The sequence below is a fragment of the Euleptes europaea genome, chromosome 1 (assembly GCF_029931775.1).
Source record: "Euleptes europaea isolate rEulEur1 chromosome 1, rEulEur1.hap1, whole genome shotgun sequence".
Lineage (NCBI taxonomy): Eukaryota > Metazoa > Chordata > Lepidosauria > Squamata > Sphaerodactylidae > Euleptes > Euleptes europaea.
Genome location: NC_079312.1, coordinates 22694750 through 22716120, shown reverse-complemented (window position 1 = coordinate 22716120; position 21371 = coordinate 22694750). Strand labels below are relative to the sequence as shown.

Below are 21371 nucleotides of genomic sequence, written 5' to 3'. Positions count from 1 at the left end.
TTAAAAAATCTTAAGGGTGGCAGGATGAGATCCTTCCGGTGATTAAAATTATTATTTAAAAAAAAAAAAAAAAGGAAGGAGAGGTTGGTCAGAGGACCCTTCAGCTTGAATGCATCGGATGGCCCATAACTGGGGAGCCAGATGTGGGGGGAGCAAAGGGGTCTCCCTCATGGAACTGGGGGAGGTAAAGGGTAGCGAAGGCATCCGTGTTATAGCCCTGGGGGTGAGGAGGGGGGGCTAGCTGGTGGTGGGTGGGGCTGAGCCCGGGGGGCTGGGCCTGAAGCGGCCCGTGTGGGAAAGGCGGCAGCGGCAGCAGAGCAGAGCTGTCGTATTCATCCCGAGAGCCGGCTCCTAAGGTGCGCTTGCCCTTCTGGCGGCGGTTGCAGAACCAAACACGGACGACCTGCAGAGGCAAGGGGAGGGGGGGGGAGAAACATACAGATTACTGCCAAAGCAACACACACCCCTCCCCATCTCAGGGACGCAGGTGCTGTTTTATGCCTATCCTCCGTTTTCCCCATCTTGAAAGCTGATCCTCAGAGAGAGCTGTACAAGCCCCCTCCCCTGGGACATTACACCAAAGGACATCAGAGAGTCATCCATGCTACTGGAATCCCCGCTTCTACTCACCAGGAGGCCTTGGGAAGCCAAATCCTCTTAGCCTCCCACCATGCTGCAAATACTGAACACCACCCCCCGCCCCCGCAAATATGAGATGACCAGATTAAGCTGGACGGACAAAAAAGTCAAAATCTGCCCCTTTAGCGAATGGAAAAATCCGATCAAGCTGGACGGACTAAAAAAGTCAAAATCTGCCCCTTTGGCGAATGGAAAAATTCGATCAAGCTGGACGGACTAAAAAAGTCAAAATCTGCTCCTTTGGTGAATGGAAAAATCAGATCAAGCTGGACGGACAAAAAGAGTCAAAATCTGACCCTTTGGCGAATGGAAGAATCAATCAGAGTCCCCCCTGCTTATCTGGCCCTTCCCCCAAGAACTCAAGAGTGGCATATATGATTCTCACTCATTTTTACCCTCACAACCATCCTTGTGAGGTCGGTCAGACTGAGAGAGTGACTAGCCCAAGGGGAGTTTTACAGCGGAGTGCAGATTTGATCCCAGGACTCGTTTCACATTCTAACCACTACACCGCTCTGTATCTTGCACTCAGGAGCAGAGAGGCGGTCAGACTCACATCCTTCTCCAGGTGGAGGTCATCCGCGATCTGCGAGATCTCTTGCAGGTTGGGCTTGGGGCAACGCAGGAAGTAAGTCTCGAGGGAGCCCCGCACGGTAGTCTCGATGCTCGTACGTTTGCGTTTCCGAGCTTGGATCAGGGCAGACTCCGATGCACACAGCTGGGAGACAGAGGAGAGCCGAGTCCGGCAATGATGCTTAGATGCTGCAATCACCACCCGCAAATAGTTGGACAAATCCTTCCATCTCCCCCTGCCCCCCGGTGCAGCTGTAAGGACGCCATATCCCAGGTCCTTCAAAAGATCCCCGAGCCATGAACACATGAAGCTGCTTTATACTGAAGTGGTCCATCTGTCCATCAAAGTTAGTACAGGTAGAGTATCCCTTATCTGGACATCCCATGTCCACACTGATCCGAAAACCGGACCCTTCGAAGCCAACATGCAGGCAGATCCATGCTGCCTGCTTTCAATGTCTCCTCTCACCTAAAAAAAATAATAATAACAGTGTACACTGCATCATAGATGGAGACTGAAAGCCTGCTGTTGTTAGTTTATTGTTTGCTCTTGTTTAACAGCTGATACAGGTACTCTGGTGAGATAGCTTTCTGATAACATACCTTTGCTTTCTGATGGTTCAATGTACACAAAATTATTTAAAATCTTGTTTAGAATTGCATTCGGGCTAAGTGTATATAAAACATAAATGTATTTGGGTCCCATCCCCAAGGTATCTCATTATGTATATGCAAAAATTCCAATATATTCCAATATACTGAAAGATCCGAAATACGGACTACTTCTGGCCCCAAACAGTCCAGATAAGGGATACTCAACCTGTACCATCTACTGAGACTGGAGATTGCTCTCCAGGGTCTCAGGTAAGGGATCTTTCATATTTATTTGTTTGTTTTATTACATTTCTACCTCGCTCTCCCCAACCCGAAGGTCAGGCTCAGAGCGGCTATTACCTATTATCACGTTACCTATTATCACAGCCGTTTAACTGGAGATGTCGGGGATTGAACCTGGGACCTTCTGCATGCCAAGCAGGTGCTCTACCACTGAGGCACAATCCCTCCCCAGCTCACAACGAGGACTCCACAATCATGTCCTGATCGAAGACACAAGGCACCTGCCGTCCCTTCCCACCTTGGCAGCTCACCTGCTGTAGGTTTTCGTTGCTGTCTGCCTCGTGCAGCCAGCTCTGAAGGAGTGGCTTCAGTTTGCACATGTTCTTAAAGCTGAGTTGCAGGGCCTCAAAGCGGCAGATGGTGGTCTGGCTGAACATCTTCCCTGCAGGAAAACAGAGAGGGGAGAATCAGGAACAGCGGGAACAATAAATCCAGCTCGGCCATTTCACTAGGCCAGCATGTTCTTTGCATTCTTTTCCTCATGTTTGTCAATGTAATGTGTGTGTGTGTGAAGTGCTGTCAAGTCTCTTCCGACTCATGGTGACCTTATGAATCAAAGTCCTCCAAAATGTCCTATCTTTGACAGCCTTGCTCAGATCTTGCAAACTGAGGGCCGTGGCTTCCTTTATTGAGTCAATCCATCTCTTGTTGGGTCTTCCTCTTTTCCTGCTGCCCTCAACTTTTCCTAGCATGACTGTCTTTTCCAGTGACTCTTGTCTTCTCATAATGTGACCAAAATACGATAGCCTCAGTTTAGTCATTTTAGCTTCTAAGGTCAGTTCAGGCTTGATTTGATCTATAACCCACTGATCTGTGTGTTTTTTGGCAGTCCATGGTATCTGTAACACTCTCCTCCAACACCACTTTCTTCCTATCAGCTTTCTTCACTGTCCAGCTTTCACACCCACACATAGTAGCAGAATACGATGGCATGAATTAACTTAATCGTGGTTGATGTAATACGCATCCTGAAACGCTGGACGCCGTATACAAGGTGCGAGCCGTGAGCCATGTTTTAAGACACATGGACTAACCATTTTTACATAAAGCCACACAGAATAAAAGGCTTGTAATTTTTCGTTGACCTTATAAAACGTTTGTGTTAACGTCACAATGTGCACTGTAAAATTGTGTGCGTGTGACCACGGAGGAAGGCCTTGGAAAGGCCGAAATGCGTCTGGTCAGATTTTGATCGTTTTATGTACTTACATCAACTGTGTATGTGTTGGTAATATCTGTACAGTGTTTGAGCTTTGTAGGAAGTCCGTTTTTTAGGCCCTGTGTTTTTAATACAATTGCACACAGTACATAATAAAAACAGATGTATTCGTTGTTTTATTAAATAGTGTTTAGCTCAACCCTTTTGGTTCCCCCTAACTTTCAGGTTAAGTCCCCCCCCCCCGCCCACTTTTTTCCTTCAGTTATTTATTATTTGCAACATTTGTTTCCTGGCTCTCCCCCCAAAGTAAAACAGATACAGGCACAGATCACCGATAATATCTCCGGTGGTTTTAAATCAGCATACATCTCCATAGATAAGTCCAAAACACATTAAACACAGCAGCCATAGCAAAAATTATTCTCTCTCAAATGTCTTCTCAAATGGAAATGCCTTTTACAGCATTTGCTAAATACTGCTAGTCTTCCGCTTCCTCAGACAAGGCATTCCAGAGGAACGAGTTCATGCCAATAGATTTTTTTTAAATTATGCAGATCACAGGTTAAGAATGGTTTCTACCTGTAAAGACTATTCCTGGAATTGAACTCAGAAATAAACAGGCAACCAATTAAGGGGTTTCAAAAGAAGTGTAATATGGTTGAATCAGTGCACTCTTGGGAGTTTTTTTTTTTAATGAAGTATGGAATGCTTAAGGTTATTTAAAAGCACCAGTGTTTACTATGATCTTGTACAAATATAAGATCTGGCTAAAACAAATCACATTTTGGATTTCAGGGAGAAATATTCTCAACCCATGGGTTCTCAACAATCTAAAGGACATCACACTTTGCTGAATAGTGGTCCCAATCCCCCCGTGGTTCCACGGGGGGGATTGGGACCACTATTCAGCAAAGTGTGATGTCCTTTAGATTATGTACAATCCGTAAAATTGTAGTTTGTTTTTAATTTAATCTGTGTCATTCAATCAAGTTTATGATTATCTTGGGAAGGGGGGAATTATATTCTGAACAATGGTGAAAGGGGGGAATGGAGCAAAAAAGGTTGAGAACCACTGATTTAACCCCACGTGGCAATCTAATGAAAAACTGAACTAAACCTTTACTTTAACTGATCTTTGTGACATTTCTGTTAGGGACAAGAGGCAAAGCAGATCGATAAAAGAATCACTAACACTTTAAACTCTCCGCCCCCTAAATTTTACACTGATATTCATTAAAAAACCCAAATTTAAAATCATTATCTGCTATAAAAGGATTAAAGTAAGTGCTGATTCAAGGCTTTTTGTAAAGAAAAGTCAAAAAGCTTTTATTGGGGAAGGGAGAAGAATTCTCTTGGAAACCTGATGTTTATGTATCAATAACCTTTTCTACTACTAAGGATCAATATGGCCCCTTCTTCCAGAAAATCAAAACTTCTTTTACTTTTAGCACCTTGTGGAGTTACCCACCATACAACACCCCCAGAGCAAGTCCAACATCTGCCTGAGTGAAGCCCAAAGTGATTCTCTTGTGCTTCAGTTCTTTGGCAAACTGTTCCAGTTCTTCTGAGGTGGGAATGTCCTAGGGAAAGAGGAAAGAGGGAAAGGGGGGGGGTTCAGTTAAAACCAATAAAACCAATACTTCCTTCCACCCCCAACCCAACATTGCTTCTAGCATGGACAAAAAATTAGCATTTTACTGGTCTGACCAGAAAGACAGTGTGCTATCGTTGCAACAGATTGTGTTGGGGTTCCCGTTTCCGCAGCGGTTCTGCTCAAGGGCCTGTAATTTTTGTAAAGACATCAAGAACTGGCTGCCTTATAACAGCTTCCTTCCATACTCTGCCTAGAACTATTTCAGCTTTTAACACCAGCTATCTCCAAGAGGTTTCTTGCTTTCAGCGATAGCAGGAGGGACTGTGGCTCAGTGGTAGAGCATCTGCTCAGCATGCAGAAGGTCCCAGGTTCAATCCCCAGCATCTCCAGTTAAAGGGACCAGGCAAGCAGGTGATGTGAAAGACCCCTGCCTGAGACCCTGGAGAGCCGCTGCTGGTCTGAGTAGACAATACTGACTTTGATGGACCAAGGATCTGATTCAGTCTAAGGCCACTTCAGGTGTTCAACACCACAGGACAGATGTGTTCTTTGGTAGGTTATACATGTGTTCTTTGGTAGGTTTTTTTATACATGAAGCAGCCTTCTACTGAACCAGACCTTTGGTCCATCAAGGTAGGTATTGTCTACTCTGACTGGCAGGATCCTTTTAAGGCAAGAAGCTGGGGGTCGAAACTAGAACATTATGCATGGCTAGCAGAGGCTCGCCACAACCCCTCTCTGAAGCTGGACCACCTGTTTGCAGATAATAATGCTTTAACCATTTTCTAAAAATAAAAAATCAACAGCCTATCATGACAGTGAAACAAAGAGTTCACATCACAAAGATTCAAGTCCCAGTAGCACCTTAACAACCCACAAGATCTCCAGGGTATGAGTTTTCAGAAGTCAAGATTCCCTTCAGGACAAATTCCTCAACCCAAGGCCGGCAACCCTACAAAATAAGGCATCTAAGAGAAGAACGTCCACCATTGTTCTTTTTCTTGTTCAGACACCCTGAGAAGTTTGCCAGAAGGGGTGAAATTCCAACTCAAGAAAAGATAGGGCAACCCCCTCACCACACACAAAAACTATGAGGTCACCTCTATCTATCACCATCATCCAGACTTCCACAAAAGCAAAACAACAATCTTTTGATTTGAAAGTTATTTCTATTGTTTTCTCTTAACCCAACACAAGTAAAAGATTAAAGGAGTTCCCTAGATAACAGCTAGGTGGAGCGGGGACTACCCTTTAAAGCAGGGGTGGGGAACCTTTTTTCTGCCAAGGGCCATTTGGATATTTATAACATCATTCGCGGGCCATACAAAATTATCAGCTTAATTAAAATTAACCTGCTATATTTGGTCAAACATTTAGCTAAGAGGCACCACCGGAGACGGCTCCAAGTGTCTGCCACGTAGTTTCTCCACAGCCTGGGTGGGAAAGGGTTAACAGTGTCTTGGGTGGTCCTAGCAGCTCCACAGCTAACCACTCTTCTGCAAGGGGGGAAAAAGGTTTCTTTTCTAGGCTAAACAAACACCTCCACCTTGAATAGAGGCTATTCCTGTTTGCGGGAGGGGGGGGGGATCACCAGTCTTAGATCCTTCTGAGCTAGAGATCTGCCAGGACCCATGAAGGGCCAGAGCAAATGATTTCGCGGGCCTTATACGGCCCCCGGGCCTGACGTTCCCCACCCCTGCTTTAAAGTAACTAGGTGGGGCTGGGCCCATCAGAAGCCCACCCAGAATTCAACCCTCTTTCCCAGATGTTCCACGTTCCATGGAATGCTGGTTGGAAGGTCCTGGTCTAAGTTCTGACCCACAATTGTTTGGCCCCACCAGTCAGTGGAATCAGCAAGAAGTAGGGAGACTTGAAGAAGAGTTGGTTTTTAATATGCCAACTTTCTCTACCACTTAAAGGAAGACTCAAACCAGCTTACAATCACCTTCCCTTCCCCACAACTGACACCCTGTGCGGTAGGTGGGGCTGAGAGAGCTCTAAGAGTACTGTGACTAGCCCAAGGTCACCCAGCTGGCTTTGTGTGTAGGAGTGGGGAAACCAATCCGGCTCACCAGATTAGCGTCCGCCGCCCATGTGGAGGAGTGGGGAATCAAACCCGGTTCTCCAGATCAGAGTCCACTGTTCCAAACCACCGCTCTTAACCACTACACCATGCTGGCTTGCCCGGGCTTCCAAGATCCTCCCTCTCTTTCCAATCTATTCCAGGTTTGATAAGAACAGATAATTTGCCCTTCCAGTGTGTATCCAAAAGCATTAACTTCTCCCCTAGGGGTAAAAATGGTTTTTCTTTTATCGGTATGGGCTGCTTCACACATAAGATTCTTGCACGTACGCGTGCAAAACCTCTCCACCATGCAACAATAATATATGCGGGGAGGGGGGTTTGCTCTGAGTTCACATGCTTTTGAAAACCGCAATCAGACATTGCCAGCCGGGATGCAACCACTCATACACCCAGCAATACCCCCAAAGGCCAATCCTCATGATAAGAAAGCCTCACAGCCGCCAGATCCATTTCTGTCAGGTGCGTATTGGGAATGTGCTACTGGAAACTCAATTCCCAAGTGTGTGCAGGCCTGATTTAGACCTAAGGTTGCCAGGTTCCCTCTTTGCCACCAGCGGGAAGTTCCAGGGCGGAGCCTAAGGGGTTTGGGGAGGGGCTTCAATGCCATAGAGTCCAATTGCCAAAGCGGCCATTTTCTCCAGGGGAACTGATCTCTATCGGCTGGAGATCAGTTGTAATAGGAGATCGCCAGCTACTACCTGGAAGTTGGCAACCTTATTTACACCATAGCATGGAGTAAGAAGGATCTCCCGCCATTTCTTAACTTGAAACGACCACGTGTCGCTCAGGCATGGGAGGGAATGTGGTATGGTATAGCTCGATCTCGTCAGATCTCTGAAGCTAAGCAGGTGGGTACTCGGAAGGGAGACCACCAAGGTAGACTCTGCAGAGGAAGGCTTCCCGTTCCAGTGCAAAAAGAGCGCCTGCATGCAAATAAGCATTTGGACGTAACTTGATTATAACTTTTAGCGTTTCTTCAAAGCGGCCATCAAATAGATAGAGTAATACGGATAGAGTAACCACCTTATCTTTGCCAGAGAACAGACAGATTACAATCAGCGGTTCCTAAACTTGGTACTCCGGGAAACATCTCCTAGTGCTCCATGAAGAGACTGGAAAGAAAAATACTACTGTCATTCGGTTTTGTGTGCAGGTGCTAGGTGAATATTAGTGCTCCATGATTAATTTCGCTCCTGAAAAGTGCTCCATGACTCAAAAAGTTTGGGAACCGCTGGATGACGTGATAATCACGGTTGCCAACCTCCAGGTACTAGCTGGAGATCTCCTGCTATTACAACTGATCTCCTGCCGGTAGAGATCAGTTCACCTGGAGAAAATAGCCACTTTGACCATTGGACTCTAATTGCATTGAAGTCCCTCCTCTCCCCAAACCCTGCCCTCCTCAGGCTCCGCCCCAAAAACCTCCCACCGGGGACGAAGAGGGACCTGGCACCCCTAATGATAATCGCGAGGACAAACAGAGAAGTGTGAAATCAGTGGAGTTAGAAGAGAAGATCTTATAGAAGAATATAAATCGCAACTGAATACAAAATGGATAAGTGTTTCTGTCGTTGCCTGCAAAGGAAGGCAATGGCAAAACCACCTCTGCTTCTCACTTGCCTTGAAAGCCCCTTGCTGGGACTGCCATAAATCAGTCGCAACTTGACGGCACTCATGTACATATGCACATACATAGCCTGGGAACCACTATTTGCCCAGATGGGAAAACTTCCAAGTAGCTATCAATACACATTAAGTCAGGGCAAATAGCAGCGCACGGCAGTCCGGATTCGAATTGGGGGGCCCCTACACACCTGGTAACTGAGTTGCCGGAGGGGAACTCCAGGTATACATCTGATAGAAAGACTTCAAGGCAGCCACAAAGGCCAACCCAGAACGCAGTCTACGTGCTTACTGCCCCCCCATCCTCCCCCCCACCGCTCCTGAGAGCTGTGTGGGGTAGGGTTGCCAATCTCCTGGTACTAGCTGGAGATCTCCTGCTATTACAACTGATCTCCAGCCGATAGAGATCCGTTCCCCTGGAGAAAATGGCCACTTTGGCCATTGGACTCTACGGCATTGAAGTCCCTCCCCTTCCCAAACCCCACCCTCCTCAGGCTCCACCCCAAAAACGTCCTGCCGGTGGCAAAGAGGGACCTAGTGGCAACTCTAGCGTGGGGTGACCTGCTTAAATCCTGTTACATGGTGGCATCTGGGGGATTTTAAGGCCACCTGTTGTATTACAGTGTTTTATTGAGGTTGTTAATGTTTTATGGATGAGTGATGATTTCATGTATTTTAAAGGTTGTTACCCGTCCTGAGCCTGGCTTGCTGGGAATGAAGGCGGGCTATAAATTTGAATTAATTAGTTACCCAAGTTCATAGACAGGAGGCCCGGCGGTGTGGTTTTTGCATCACGGGAAACCGCTCCAAGCAGGTAGAGCGGACCATACTCAGGTGAACTCAGCTTTTCAACACCAACGGACCTCCCCTTTGTTTGCTTTTAAAGCTATTTTGCCCCCAGCGCATTAATGCTGCAGGGAAAGTGGTGCATTTACCACTCCTTGTTATGGTTTTAAAAAATATTCAGTCCTAGCCTTAAAAAAACAAAGTGTCTCATATCTGAGAAACTGTTCTTTTCCTGCCAGATTTCTCAGGTTAGGTACCCTGACTAAAATGTTGCCAATATATAAAACTCGGACTTAAGAACCTTTATATGATCAACTGCCAATGTACAGACACACCACCAGATGATGAAGATGATGATGAAGACGGAAGAAGAAGAGTTGGTTTTTAGACGCCGACTTTTTCTACCACTTAAGGAAGATTCAAACCGGCTTACAATCTCCTTCCCTTCTCCTCCCCACAACAGACACCCTGTGAGGTAGGTGGGGCTAAGAGAGCGTGACTAGCCCAAGGTCACCCAGTTGGCTTCATGTGCAGGAGTGGGGAAACAAATCCAGTTCACCAGATTCGCCTCCACTACTCAAGTGGAGGCGGGGAGAATCAGACCCGGTTCTCCAGGTCAGAATCCACCGCTCCAAACCACTGCTCTTCACCACCACACCACGCTGGCTCTCAGAGGAGCAAGCATACTTGAAAGACCAGCAAGGCATCCCTTTATGGTTGTATATGAGGAATTCCTGCATGGGAATGATATGGAAGAATTTAAAAAAACATGGTCTAAGGCCGCCTTATATTGGGATAAGTTGGCAAAAATGGATTTTACAGTTATAATTAACGAGATATAGAAATTAGAGTAACCATATATCCTTGTGTTATAAATACTAAATACTGTTTAGACACTTCTACGGAAGTCGGGTGAAGGGTCACTTTTGTGGTGGGTGGAGGGAGATGGGGTATCTTTTCTGAATATTTGAATTTTATAATTAAATTGTATTAATTAAGGTATATAGCTATCCTTCTGATTTTGTATTTCGTATTCTATTTTATTTTATGATAATTGTTTGTGTGTTGTATTGTTTTCTGTTTATTTTGTTTTTATTTTGTTTTTGTTGTAAAATTCAATAAAAAATTATTTAAAAAGAAAAGAAAAGAAAGAAAGACCTGCAAGGCATCCCAAAGCCAAGAGAATTTACTGCTCTCCCGGAGGGCCCGGAAACCCAGGCTTAGGCTTCGCTTCCTTCCTACCGATCTCTTCTGATCGAGGAGACTTCCCTTAGTCTGGAGAAACCAAGCTAATACACAGAATCCCCCCCCAGCTCTCTTTCTGCAGCAAGGGAAGTAAACAAGAGCCAGGTGGAAATACCTGGGAGATCCAAGAGGATATTTCCTTTATTTTAGCAGACTTGGTTCTTTCGCAGCCTTCGGGCCAAGCCATCAGCCACGAATGCATTGTTACCCGGGGGGGGAATCTCGTTGCGCAAGGCCCTTGGCAACATCTGCATTGAGAGAGGGTTTCTGTCTGACCTTCACAGCCCGATTGAAGTGTCTCTCCCAGAATTTGGGTTTTTTTTTTTTTTTAATCTGAGCCACTGGCCCCTCCCTAGCAGAAAGCCAAAACAAAAAAGACAAAAGACAAGAGATACCAGCCTCGCAACCTCCTCAAATTCTTGAAGCTACGTTTACAGGGAATCTTTCTTGCGGAGACGAATCCACGCCCCTCTATTACGCACGTTCAAATGCTAAGGCATTTGCACACATCAGAGTTGCCCTCTCTTCTATGTTCTGGTAAAGGAGAAGGCCCATGTGCGGGAGGAATTTTTTTAAATTATTATTTTTTAAATTATTATTTACTTATTAAAACCTTTCTAGCCGGCCTTTTCTCTTGGTTCAAGGCTCAGATCAAGGCGGTTCGAGAGTTCACATCAGGCCAAGAGCCAATGTCGTGGAGCGGTTAGAGTGCTGGGCTAGGACCTGGGAGACCCAGGTTCAAATCCCCATCCCTGCCCTGGAAGATGGCTGGGCAGCCCTGGGCCAGTCACATATGCTCAGCCTAACCTACCTCGCAAGGTGGTTGGGAGGATGAACGAAAGGAGCGGAGGAAGCCACATTGGGGAGAAAGTACGGTATAAATAAAGTAAATAAATAATTCTAGCCTTGCACAGTCTCCAACGGCAGTCAGACACCCTGAGAAAGCTTATAATCAAGGTGCAATGACAATTATCTCTTTCTCTCACACACACACATTCCTCATTTATCCCCAGCATCCAGCACACGGAGGCTCTATTCAGCCATGCATTACCAGTGATGGCATTTGTCAGACCTATCCTCTTAATTTGCCTAATTTTTTTAGTGTAAGCATATTGTACTGCAGTGAATTCACAGAAACAGAGTTGGAAGGGACCACCAGGGTCATCTAGTCCAACCCCCACACAATGCAGGAACTACATCCCCCATACACAACTACATCCCCCATACACACCCAGTGCCCAGAAGATGGCCAAGATGCTCTCCCTCTCATGAACTGCCTAAGTTCATAGAATCAGCATTGCTGACAGATGGCCATCTACCCTCTGCTTAAAAACCTCCAGGGAAGGAGAGCTCACCACGAGGAAGCCTGTTCCACTGAGGAACCGCTCTGTTAGAAAATTCTTCCTAATGCCTAGATGGGAACTCTTCTGATTTAATTTCAACCCCTTGGTTCTGGTCCGACCTTCTGGGGCAACAGAAAACAACTTGGCACCATCCTCTATATGACAGCCCAGGGACAATTTGGATTATGCTTCTATGGAGACAACATAATGAGCACTCAAACTCACACGCGAGACCACATCTGTTGAGAGAATACAGAAGGCAAAGTGCAGAGGAATGCATCTCTCAACCGCTGTATTTGCCACCTATTAGCAGAGAGAAGCACGCCGTCAACGAAGCATCCCATGCAGCAATGGGCATAGAGTGGTACATATTTCCCATTTATCAGCTTAATTTTTCAAGGCAGACTAGTGTGCTGTAGTCCATAGTGTGCTGTGTTCCACGCTTTGGGAACCATTGCTGTTGTCCATTGCGAGCTTGTTTCCATGGGGGAGTTAGATCTACACCGGGAGCACACTACCGTGTTACAAACGGATGCAGCAAATCTCAACAATAACAGGAGCTATATCAGCACAGGGCTTGCCTGCACTGCTTGTTTCCACGGACACTTTTCCTCACACCGGTAGCTGGAAAGCCAGACGTAAAACACCCAGTTTGAATCACACAGCTACCACCTAAGCCAGCGGAGTGCTGTGCTTACGATACTGGACTAAGACTCATAAGAACATAAGACAAGCCATGCTGGATCAGACCAAGGTCCATCAAGTCCAGCAGTCTGTTCACACAGTGGTCAACCAGGTGCCTGCAAAAAGCTCACAAACAAGCAACTGCAGCAGCATTGTCCTGCCTGGGTTCCACAGCACCTAATATATTCGGCATGCTCCTCTGATCCTAGAGCACTGGTTCCCAACCAGGGGTCCGTGGACCCCCAGGGGTCCGCGAGAACTAAATTAAGGTCCGCAAAACAAAGTTATAAACCCATAATAAATTAATATTTTCAATTAAAAGTTCTCTATTATAATATATATATATTCAAATATTATTCTAAGCTTAATGTTTAACTAACAGTTATGATTAAAGTTTATTTTCAAATTCTCGGAATTTTTATTTTGAACCTTGGGGTCCCTGCACCGAACAAAAAAGTCCTAGTGGTCCCTGGTCAAAAAAAGGTTGGGAACCACTGAGAGAATAGTATCATGACTAGTATCCATTTTTACTAATAGCCACGAATAGCCCTCTCCTCCATGAACATGTCCACTTCCCTCTTAAAGCCTTTCCAGTTGGCAGCCATCGCCACATCCTGGGGATGTAAGTAGGGCTGCCAACTCCCAGGTTGGAAAATTTCCGGAGATTTGGGGATAGAGCCTGGGGAGGGCAGGGTTTGGGGAGTGGAGGGGGACACCGGCAGGGTAGGATGCTATACAGTCCACCTTCCACATCACCTGTTTTCTCCAGGGGAGCCTCTCTCTGTGGTTTGAAGTTCAGCTGTGATACCAGGAGATCTTCAGGCCTCAGAAGACATGGGTTCAAATCCCCACCCAGTCTTGGAGCTCACTGGGTAACCTTGGGCCAGTCACTCTCCCAGCCGAACCAACCTCACAGGCAGGATAGAACAGGAGCAGAGAACCATATATACCACTTTGAGAGAGAAGCAGTGGGGGATAAAAGTGTGGCTTGACCAACTGAAAACGAACACAGACCGTGAAGCTGCCCAAAATGGAGGACAGAAGGGCCAAACGCTTATTTGTAGCAGCCTAGGGTTGCCAGGTTGGGACATGACCTGGAGATTTTTGGGGTGGAGTCTGAGGAGGGCTGGCTTTGAGGAGGGGAAGGACCTCAATGGGGTATAAGGCCATAGAGTCCACGTTCCAAAGCAGCCATTTTATCCAGGTGGACTGTCACCTGGATGTTAGCTGGAATAGTGGGAGATGCCCAGCCACCGCCTGGAGGTTGGCAACCCTGTAGTATCCACATGCTATCAACATGGAAACCCTTCGTACTTTTCACTGGTTTGCGAGGGGGGTGAGTGGAGAAGGACGAAAATTAATTTCAGAGAAGTAACCGTTTGCAGCAGTGACCTTCCCCTTGAACAAGCAGCATCTCAAGCTGGAGTTACTGGAGTCACCGGAAAAGACAATAATGCTAGAAAAAGCTGAAGGCGGACGGAAAAGAGGAAGACCCCAACAAGAGATGGATGGACTCTATAAAGGAAGCCACGGCCCTCAGTTTACAAGACCTGAGCAAGGCTGTTCATGATAGGATGTTCTGAAGGGCGTTGATTCATAGGGTCACCATTACGTCGGAAGCGACTTGACAGCATTTCACACACATACACACCCGCAAAGCTACTCTGAAGACCCACATATTCTCTTCCTCAAAGGGTTTTCCAAGGCGCTGTAGGCCCGCCAAATGAGTTCTAGGAGGAGGATCCTCTAATGGGCAGGTTTTCTGTGGCAGAGACACATGGGATTGCAAAATATACCCTGAAGGTAGAAATTGGAGGGGAGGGCAAGGAAACACCGGCTTACACTGACAGAATCTGTGATTCTATTAGTTTGGAGACGAGAAGGTTGAGGGGAGACATGATCGCCATGTTTAAATATTGGAAGGGATGCCATGTTGATGAGGGAACTAGCTTGTTCTCGGTGGCTCCAGAGACTAGGACACGGAGTAATGGATTTAAACTAATAGAAAAGCGATTCCACCTGAACGTTAAGAAGAACTTTCTGGCAGTGAGGGCTGTTGGATGGTGGAATGCACTGCCTCGGAGGGTGGTGGAGTCCCCGTCTTTGGAGGTCTTTAAGCAGAGGCTGGATGGCCATCTGTTGGGAGTGCTTTGGTTGTGGGATCCTGCATGGCGGGGGGAGGGTTGGGGACCCTGAGGATGTGGGGGGAGATAGTTGTTAGTTTCCTGCATTGTGCAGGGGGTTGGACTAGATGACCCTGGTGGTCCCTTCCAACTCTATGATTCTCCATTAGAGCAACCACTGCTTCTTCATTGCTCCTGGAATGGACCGCATGAACAGCTCAGGAACAGAGGGAGGTCATCGTCCAGGCCAGAAAGCTTGGGGGGGGGGGGAGAGGCAGATTCCCACATCTGCCCTGACTTATTACAAGGAGTTCTGGGACATCGACTGCTTTTCTTCTCCGCCTCTTTGCAACCTAACCAAGCAGGGGTGTGGCCAGTGCAGAAGTCAAGTATACTTTACTGCTGCTTCTTACAAAGGAGTAAATTCCCCCATAAGTAGGCACACAGGGTGCTTATAAGAGAACAAAGAACAGTAAAACTCTGAACAATTGAGAAAGTATTTCAGAACTGTTAAAAGCAGATCCATGCACCCCTTTCAGAATGAGCAAGGGCGGGTGCGAAGGGTCTGATTCTGGTCAAAGGATTATCTGAGGATTGAGGCTGGGTGACTGATATCTCAGAGGGGGTTGATAAGATCTCTTGCGCCCAAGCAAGGAATGGCGTTTTCTCAGCTCCTCATACAAACCCCAAACACATCAGTTATCTTCTGTTTTGTGGATATCTGGGATGGGCCAGCTCAGTTAACAGCTGCAAAGAACAGGCGGGAGAATGTTTTGGACAAAAGAAGGTGAAGTTCTCTGATCAGCCTGAGATTACAAAAGGGAGATCTTGGCCTTCCCTGCAATCCTTTGAATGGGAGCCACGGGAGGGTTGCCACCTCACATTCCTGGCACTGCTCCTGTGCCGTAAACAGCAGAAGTTCAACAGACGGAAGCTTTGAGACGCTGGTGAAGGGACATGAAAGGCAACAGCTGTTTGGCCTCCTTAAGCCAGGCTGCTGTAAGACACAGAACCAGAGGCAGCAAAACCAAAGAAGGTAAACCTGGGCTTCCACAGTCAAGGCAGTATTCAAAGCTATGAAAAAGAAGAGATGGTTTTTATATACCGACTTTCTCTACCACTTAAGGAAGAGTCAAACTGGCTTATAATCACCTTCCCTTCCCCTCCCCACAACTGACACCCGGTGAGGTAGGTGAGGCTGAGAGAGTGTGACTAGCCCAAGGTCACCCAGCTGGCTTTATGTGGAGGAGTGGGGAAACCAACCCGGTTCTCCAGATTAGCGCCCGCCGCTCATGTGGAGGAGTGGGGGGTCAAACCCGGTTCTCCAGATCAGCGTCCACCACTCCACGCCACCGCTCTTAACCACTACACCACGCTGGCTCTCCAAGGGATCACTTTCAAATATTTACACAGGCTCGTAACACACAAAGCCTGACAGACCAGTTTACAAAGCGGGATGCAGAGTTTAGAGTGTCAGACTAGGATCTGGGAGACCCAGGTTCAAATCCTCACTCTACCATGGAAGCTTGGTGGGTGACCGTGGGCTCAACTCTCTGTCTACCCTACTCATGGGGCTGTTGTTCAGATAAACCGGAGGGACAGCAATGGAGAAAAAAGTAGGGTGTAAATATAAAAAGTACATAATATAAAGTTCTTGTGCCCCAGATATCCAACCTAGTAGACCACAGGCCTCAAAAGAAACCCACCTTCCCCACCACCACCACTGCACTCAAACTTCCTAGCTGCACTTTCCAAGCCCACAAAAGTCTAGAAGGCAGCTTCACACACTATACAAAAGCAACAGGAGAGGTACCACTAGGGAAGTGTGCGCACAATTTACCCCTTCCAATTCTGCCTCAGAAGGGACCAAAGAAAGAAGAACCACCAGCCATTTATACATGGGAGGTTTTGCCTTCGATTTGCCGCTCTCTAGATGCTCATTTTCTCCACCTGAATTCTCAAAACTCTGCATGGGGGCTTACTGTTGAGTTGTGAGAATTTGGATGGGGAAAATGTGCATCTAGAGAGCGGCAAATCCAAAGCAAAACCTCCCATGCATAAATTGCTGAAGAGTTGGTTTTCATATGCCGACTTTGCCTACCTTTTATGGAGAATCAAACCAGTTTACAATCTCCTTCCCTTCCTCTCCCCACAACAGACACCCTGTGAGGTAGGTGTGGGCTGAGAAATTTCAGAGAGAATTGTGACTAGCCCAAGGTCACCCAGCAGGCTTCATGTGCAGGAGTGGGGAAACCAACCTGGTTCACCAGATTAGAGTCCGCCACACAAGTGGAGGAGTGGGGAGTCAAACCCGGTTCTCCAGATTAGAACCTACCGCTCTTAACCACCACACTGGCTCCCACTGCTAAGACATTTCCTATCTTGGCACTGCATGACTCCAGAAGATGGCATTCAAGCTCTCTGCACCACCTTCCTCCCCCCTAAACATACACCCACCGTTTCCAAGACTTGTTTTCAGTCCCAAAGCACCAGTTCTGGACTGCCATGAACTAATAATAAACACGAGACTTTTGTGCTAGGAGATGAGAGATTTACTCATTCTTCTTCCTAGCAGGCATTGATTTGTCTGATTTAGCCATTTGGAAGATACTGGGTGTACAATCAAAGTTTCTGGGATGAGACAGGCTAAAAAAAGGAACACTGCAATCCGGTAACAAGTGCCTTGAAGCATGTACAGAGTTCGTTTGACCACCCGGGAATCACTGCCTGTTCCCCTAGATATCAGGGGCTAGGGAAGAAGAGGAAAAGGAGGAAGAGTAAGAGTTGGTTTTTATATGCTGACTTTCTCTACCTTTTAAGGAGAATCAAAGCGGCTTATAATCTCCTTCCCTTCCTCTCCCCACAACAGTCATCTTGTGAGGTAGGTGGGGCTGAGAGAGTTCTGAGAGAACTGTGACTAGCCCAAGGTCACCCAGCTGGCTTCATGTGTAGGAGTGGGGAAACCAACCTGGCTCATCAGATTAGCGTCCACCGCTCATGTGGAGGAGTGGGGAATCAAACCCAGTTCTCCAGATCAGAGTCCACCACTCCAAACCACCGCTCCTAACCCCTACACCACGCTGGCTCTCAAGGCTGCCAGTTCGTAGCTAGCCCCACCACCTCCCTAAAGAAAAATAAACGCCTTCATTCATTTTGATCCCCTACCCGAGAACACGATTGTGCTTTGACGGATCTGGTGCTCCGTCTCCACCCTAGTCAACTGCAAGCATCTGCCTCTCGTGACAAAACGGTGGGGCAGGAGGACCTGCTGGAGAACAGTGGAAAGGGAGGCTTCTCCCCTCAGTTGCCAGGGGAAGGACAGAGCTGAGATGCCCCAGGAGAAAGATGTGAAAGTTTCCAGGAGTTTCTCAGGCTCCGTTAGCATAAAACTTGTTTGCAAGCAGCCCTTTCTGTTCTTGAAAGCAAGCCCTCCTTTGACAACCCCGTGTGCTGACAGCTTCTCCTGCCAGCTAAGCCCAGTTTGCCCCTTGATGTGCTCCCACCAAAGCCCTTCTTTTGTGCTGGGAAACATGGGGCTACCCCCCACGTTCCTTTGCATTTGAAAAGGCCACTCTAGGCAGTACTTGGTGGTCAAGAGGGCAGAGATGTTTGGATTCGGAACCCCAGAGCTACCCAGCTGGCTGTGCCAGGCCGCTTTCCCAAGACAGATCGAAACGTGCTGCTTGACCGTCTAGCAGTATTTTCTTTTTTTAAATGATGGGGGTTACCGCACTTTGTATTCCCAGCGATGTATTAAGAGTTTGAAAATGTTCTAAAAAAACATCGCTCGAAAAGGGTTTTTGGATTCCACGGCTCATAAATGGTTGGAAGACGTCTTCACAGCTAAAGGGGCCAAACCAAGTGCGAACAGTATTTTTTAGAACATTTTCAGACTCTTAATACATTGGTGGGAATACAAAGTGCGGTAACAGCCAATGAGGTTCAGCAAAGAACTCCATGGAAGGTTTTGCACTGGATTTGCCACTCTTTAGATGCACTTTCCCCCCCATCCATATTCTCAAAACTCAACAATAAGCCGCCATGCAGAGCTTTGAGAATTCGGATGGGGAAAATGGGCATCTATAGAGTGGCAAATCCAATGCAAAACCTTCCATGAATAAATGGCCCTAGTCAGAAAGCATAACAGAGGCAGTAACTAAGGTTAATAAGTTCAGGTCTCTGGAACTACAGGACATGGTGGCGAGAGGAACTACCGGAGTCCACCCTGGCCTCAACCACCTGTACGCCCAACTTGGCACTACTAAGGGGTTCCTCTTTACTAGGCTTGCCAGCTCCAGGTTGGGAAATAAAGGTCGAGGTAGTCCCCTGAGCAAGCACCGGGTCATTACCTATCCATGGGGTGATGGTCACACCCCGACGTTTACTAGGCAGACTGTGTTTACGGGGTGGTTTGCCAGTGCCTTCCCCAGTCATCTCTACTTTACCCCCAGCAAGCTGGTACTCCTTTTACCAACCTTGGAAGGATAAAACTGACGTCCGTTGGGATCGAACTCAGGTCGTGAGCAGAGCTTTTGACTGCAGCATTGAAGCTTACCACTCTGCAGGCCCGTTAGGTTGGGAAATACCTGGAGATTTTGGGGTTGGAGTCTGAGGAAGGTGGGGTTTGGGGAGGGACATCAATGCCATAGGGTCCAACTGCCAAAGCAGCCATGTTCTCCAGGGGGACCGATCTCTGTCCCCTGGAGATCAGTTGTAATAGCGGGAGACCTCCAGCCACCACCGGGAGGTTGGCAACCCTCCTCTTTACCATATGGTGGCCCTCTTAACACATGCTCACATAATTCAAAATGGCAGGGGAGCGGGCAGCTGGTCGGATCCGGGCAGCTGGTCGGATCCGGCTCTCTGAACCGGTTTTGCAAGTGGCTATCTCGAATCCTCAGCACCCCTCATAAAAGCCGGCATCCCCGCTGTTATTTGGGCGGAGCCGGGAAGAAATAGAGAGAAAAGGCAGTTCACACATTCCCGAGCATCAAAATGGTTACGGTTGGCCAACTGAGTTAAATTAATAGCAATAAAAAACGAGATATTATAAGGCTGGAGCAAGGTCCCATGGTAGTACCTTTAAAGGCTTGGTTGTTTCTGAAAAAAGGCCAATTGGCAACATTTTAATTCTTACAGATCTGGTATTGTCGACAATCTTTTGATGACCTGGGAGAACAGTCACTGTTAAGTTAACCTCCCGCGTTTGCACGTCGGCCTCGGCAGTAATGAGTCAACCTCTAAAGAAGGCAAGCCAAAGCAGAGAGTAAAAAATGGGAAGATGCTGATCTGATTTAATTGGCAAACCACGGGTGCTAAGACAGGAAGCAGTAATTCAATAGGAGAACAGTAGCTTCTTATTGTTTCAACTTCACCAAATTTATTTATATGATTTTTCTAACCTTTTAAGCTTCGTGGAGGGGAAGTCATGAATAAAATAAGTCTATTAGGGGCCCCATGGGGCAGAGTGGTAAGCTGCAGTACTGCAGTCCAAGCTCTGCTTGCGACCTGAGTTCGATCCCAACAGAAGTTGATTTCAGGTAGCCGGCTCAAGGCCGACTCAGCCTTCCATCCTTCCGAGGTCGGTAAAATGAGTACCCAGCTTGCTGGGGGTAAAGGGAAGATGACTGGGGAAGGCACTGGCAAACCACCCCGTACATAGGGTTGCCAACCTCCAGGTACTAGCAGGAGACCTCCTGCTATTACAACTGATCTCCAGCTGATAGAGATCTGTTCACCTGGAGAAAATGGCCGCTTTGGCAATTGGACTCTACGGCATTGAAGTCCTTCCCCTCCCCAAATCCCGCCCCAAAAACCTCCTGCCGGTGGCGAAGAGGGACCTGGCAACCCTACCCGTAAACAAAGTCTGCCTAGTAAACTCGGGATGTGACGTCACCCCATGGATCAGGAATGACCCGGTGCTTATTTCTTAGCCAAATATTGGGGATACCTAAATGTATTTCATATTTTACAATTTGTCTTGAAACTGGGCAAAACTTGATTGCCACCAAAGCCTGGATTCAAACAATAAGATATTGGCTCAAATTATATTTTCAAACTGAGCCAGGTTCCCTTTTATATCTCTTGAAAAGTGAACTTCATTATTTCTCATGGGACATATTGATTAGATCTAGACTCTGCCAAATTGGAATTGATTTAGATAATCTTGCTCTGGCCAATGAATCTTACATCTTTAAAAGAATCAAGCAACGTCTCCTTGATGTAGAATTGCAGAATTTTAACCCAGCTCTTCCCCCCATCTGCTCTCCGGCGGCCCTAGGCCTTAATAATGGATCGGGTTAAATGGCTAGGTATCTAGATAACCTAGAGATACCTTCTCAATGCTGCGCTTTTCTATTAGCTAGGGTTAACGCATTCCCATCTAGGATGCTCTGAGGCCGATACCTCCAGATCCCTAGACTTGAATGCCTATGCACATGCGGTTTAAACTTGTTAGATACAATTAACCACATCCTTTTAGATTGCCCCTTCTATGTGATTCTGCAGGATAAACTGCTATTTACCTTGCTCCAGTACAAGAGATAATGTAATGAAGTGAAATGCAAATTTCTTTTGAGTGACCATGATCCTAAAATTACAGCTGCCGTGGCTGAATTTC

The 21371-nt window shown here is 47.0% G+C and overlaps 1 protein-coding gene across 1 annotated transcript in view; it reads right to left on the bottom strand.

Moving 5' to 3' along the window:
• Nucleotides 1-100: 100 nt before the first annotated feature.
• Nucleotides 101-21371, bottom strand: part of POU5F1 (POU class 5 homeobox 1) — a 28709-nt gene continuing 7438 nt past the window's right edge. Inside the window, exons 2-5 of the mRNA XM_056852024.1 lie at nt 4737-4848; nt 2361-2491; nt 1196-1357; nt 101-403 (exon numbers count right to left, since the gene is read on the bottom strand). Of these exons, the coding sequence (XP_056708002.1) occupies nt 101-403; nt 1196-1357; nt 2361-2491; nt 4737-4848 (708 nt within the window). The remainder of the gene's footprint in view (nt 404-1195; nt 1358-2360; nt 2492-4736; nt 4849-21371) is intronic.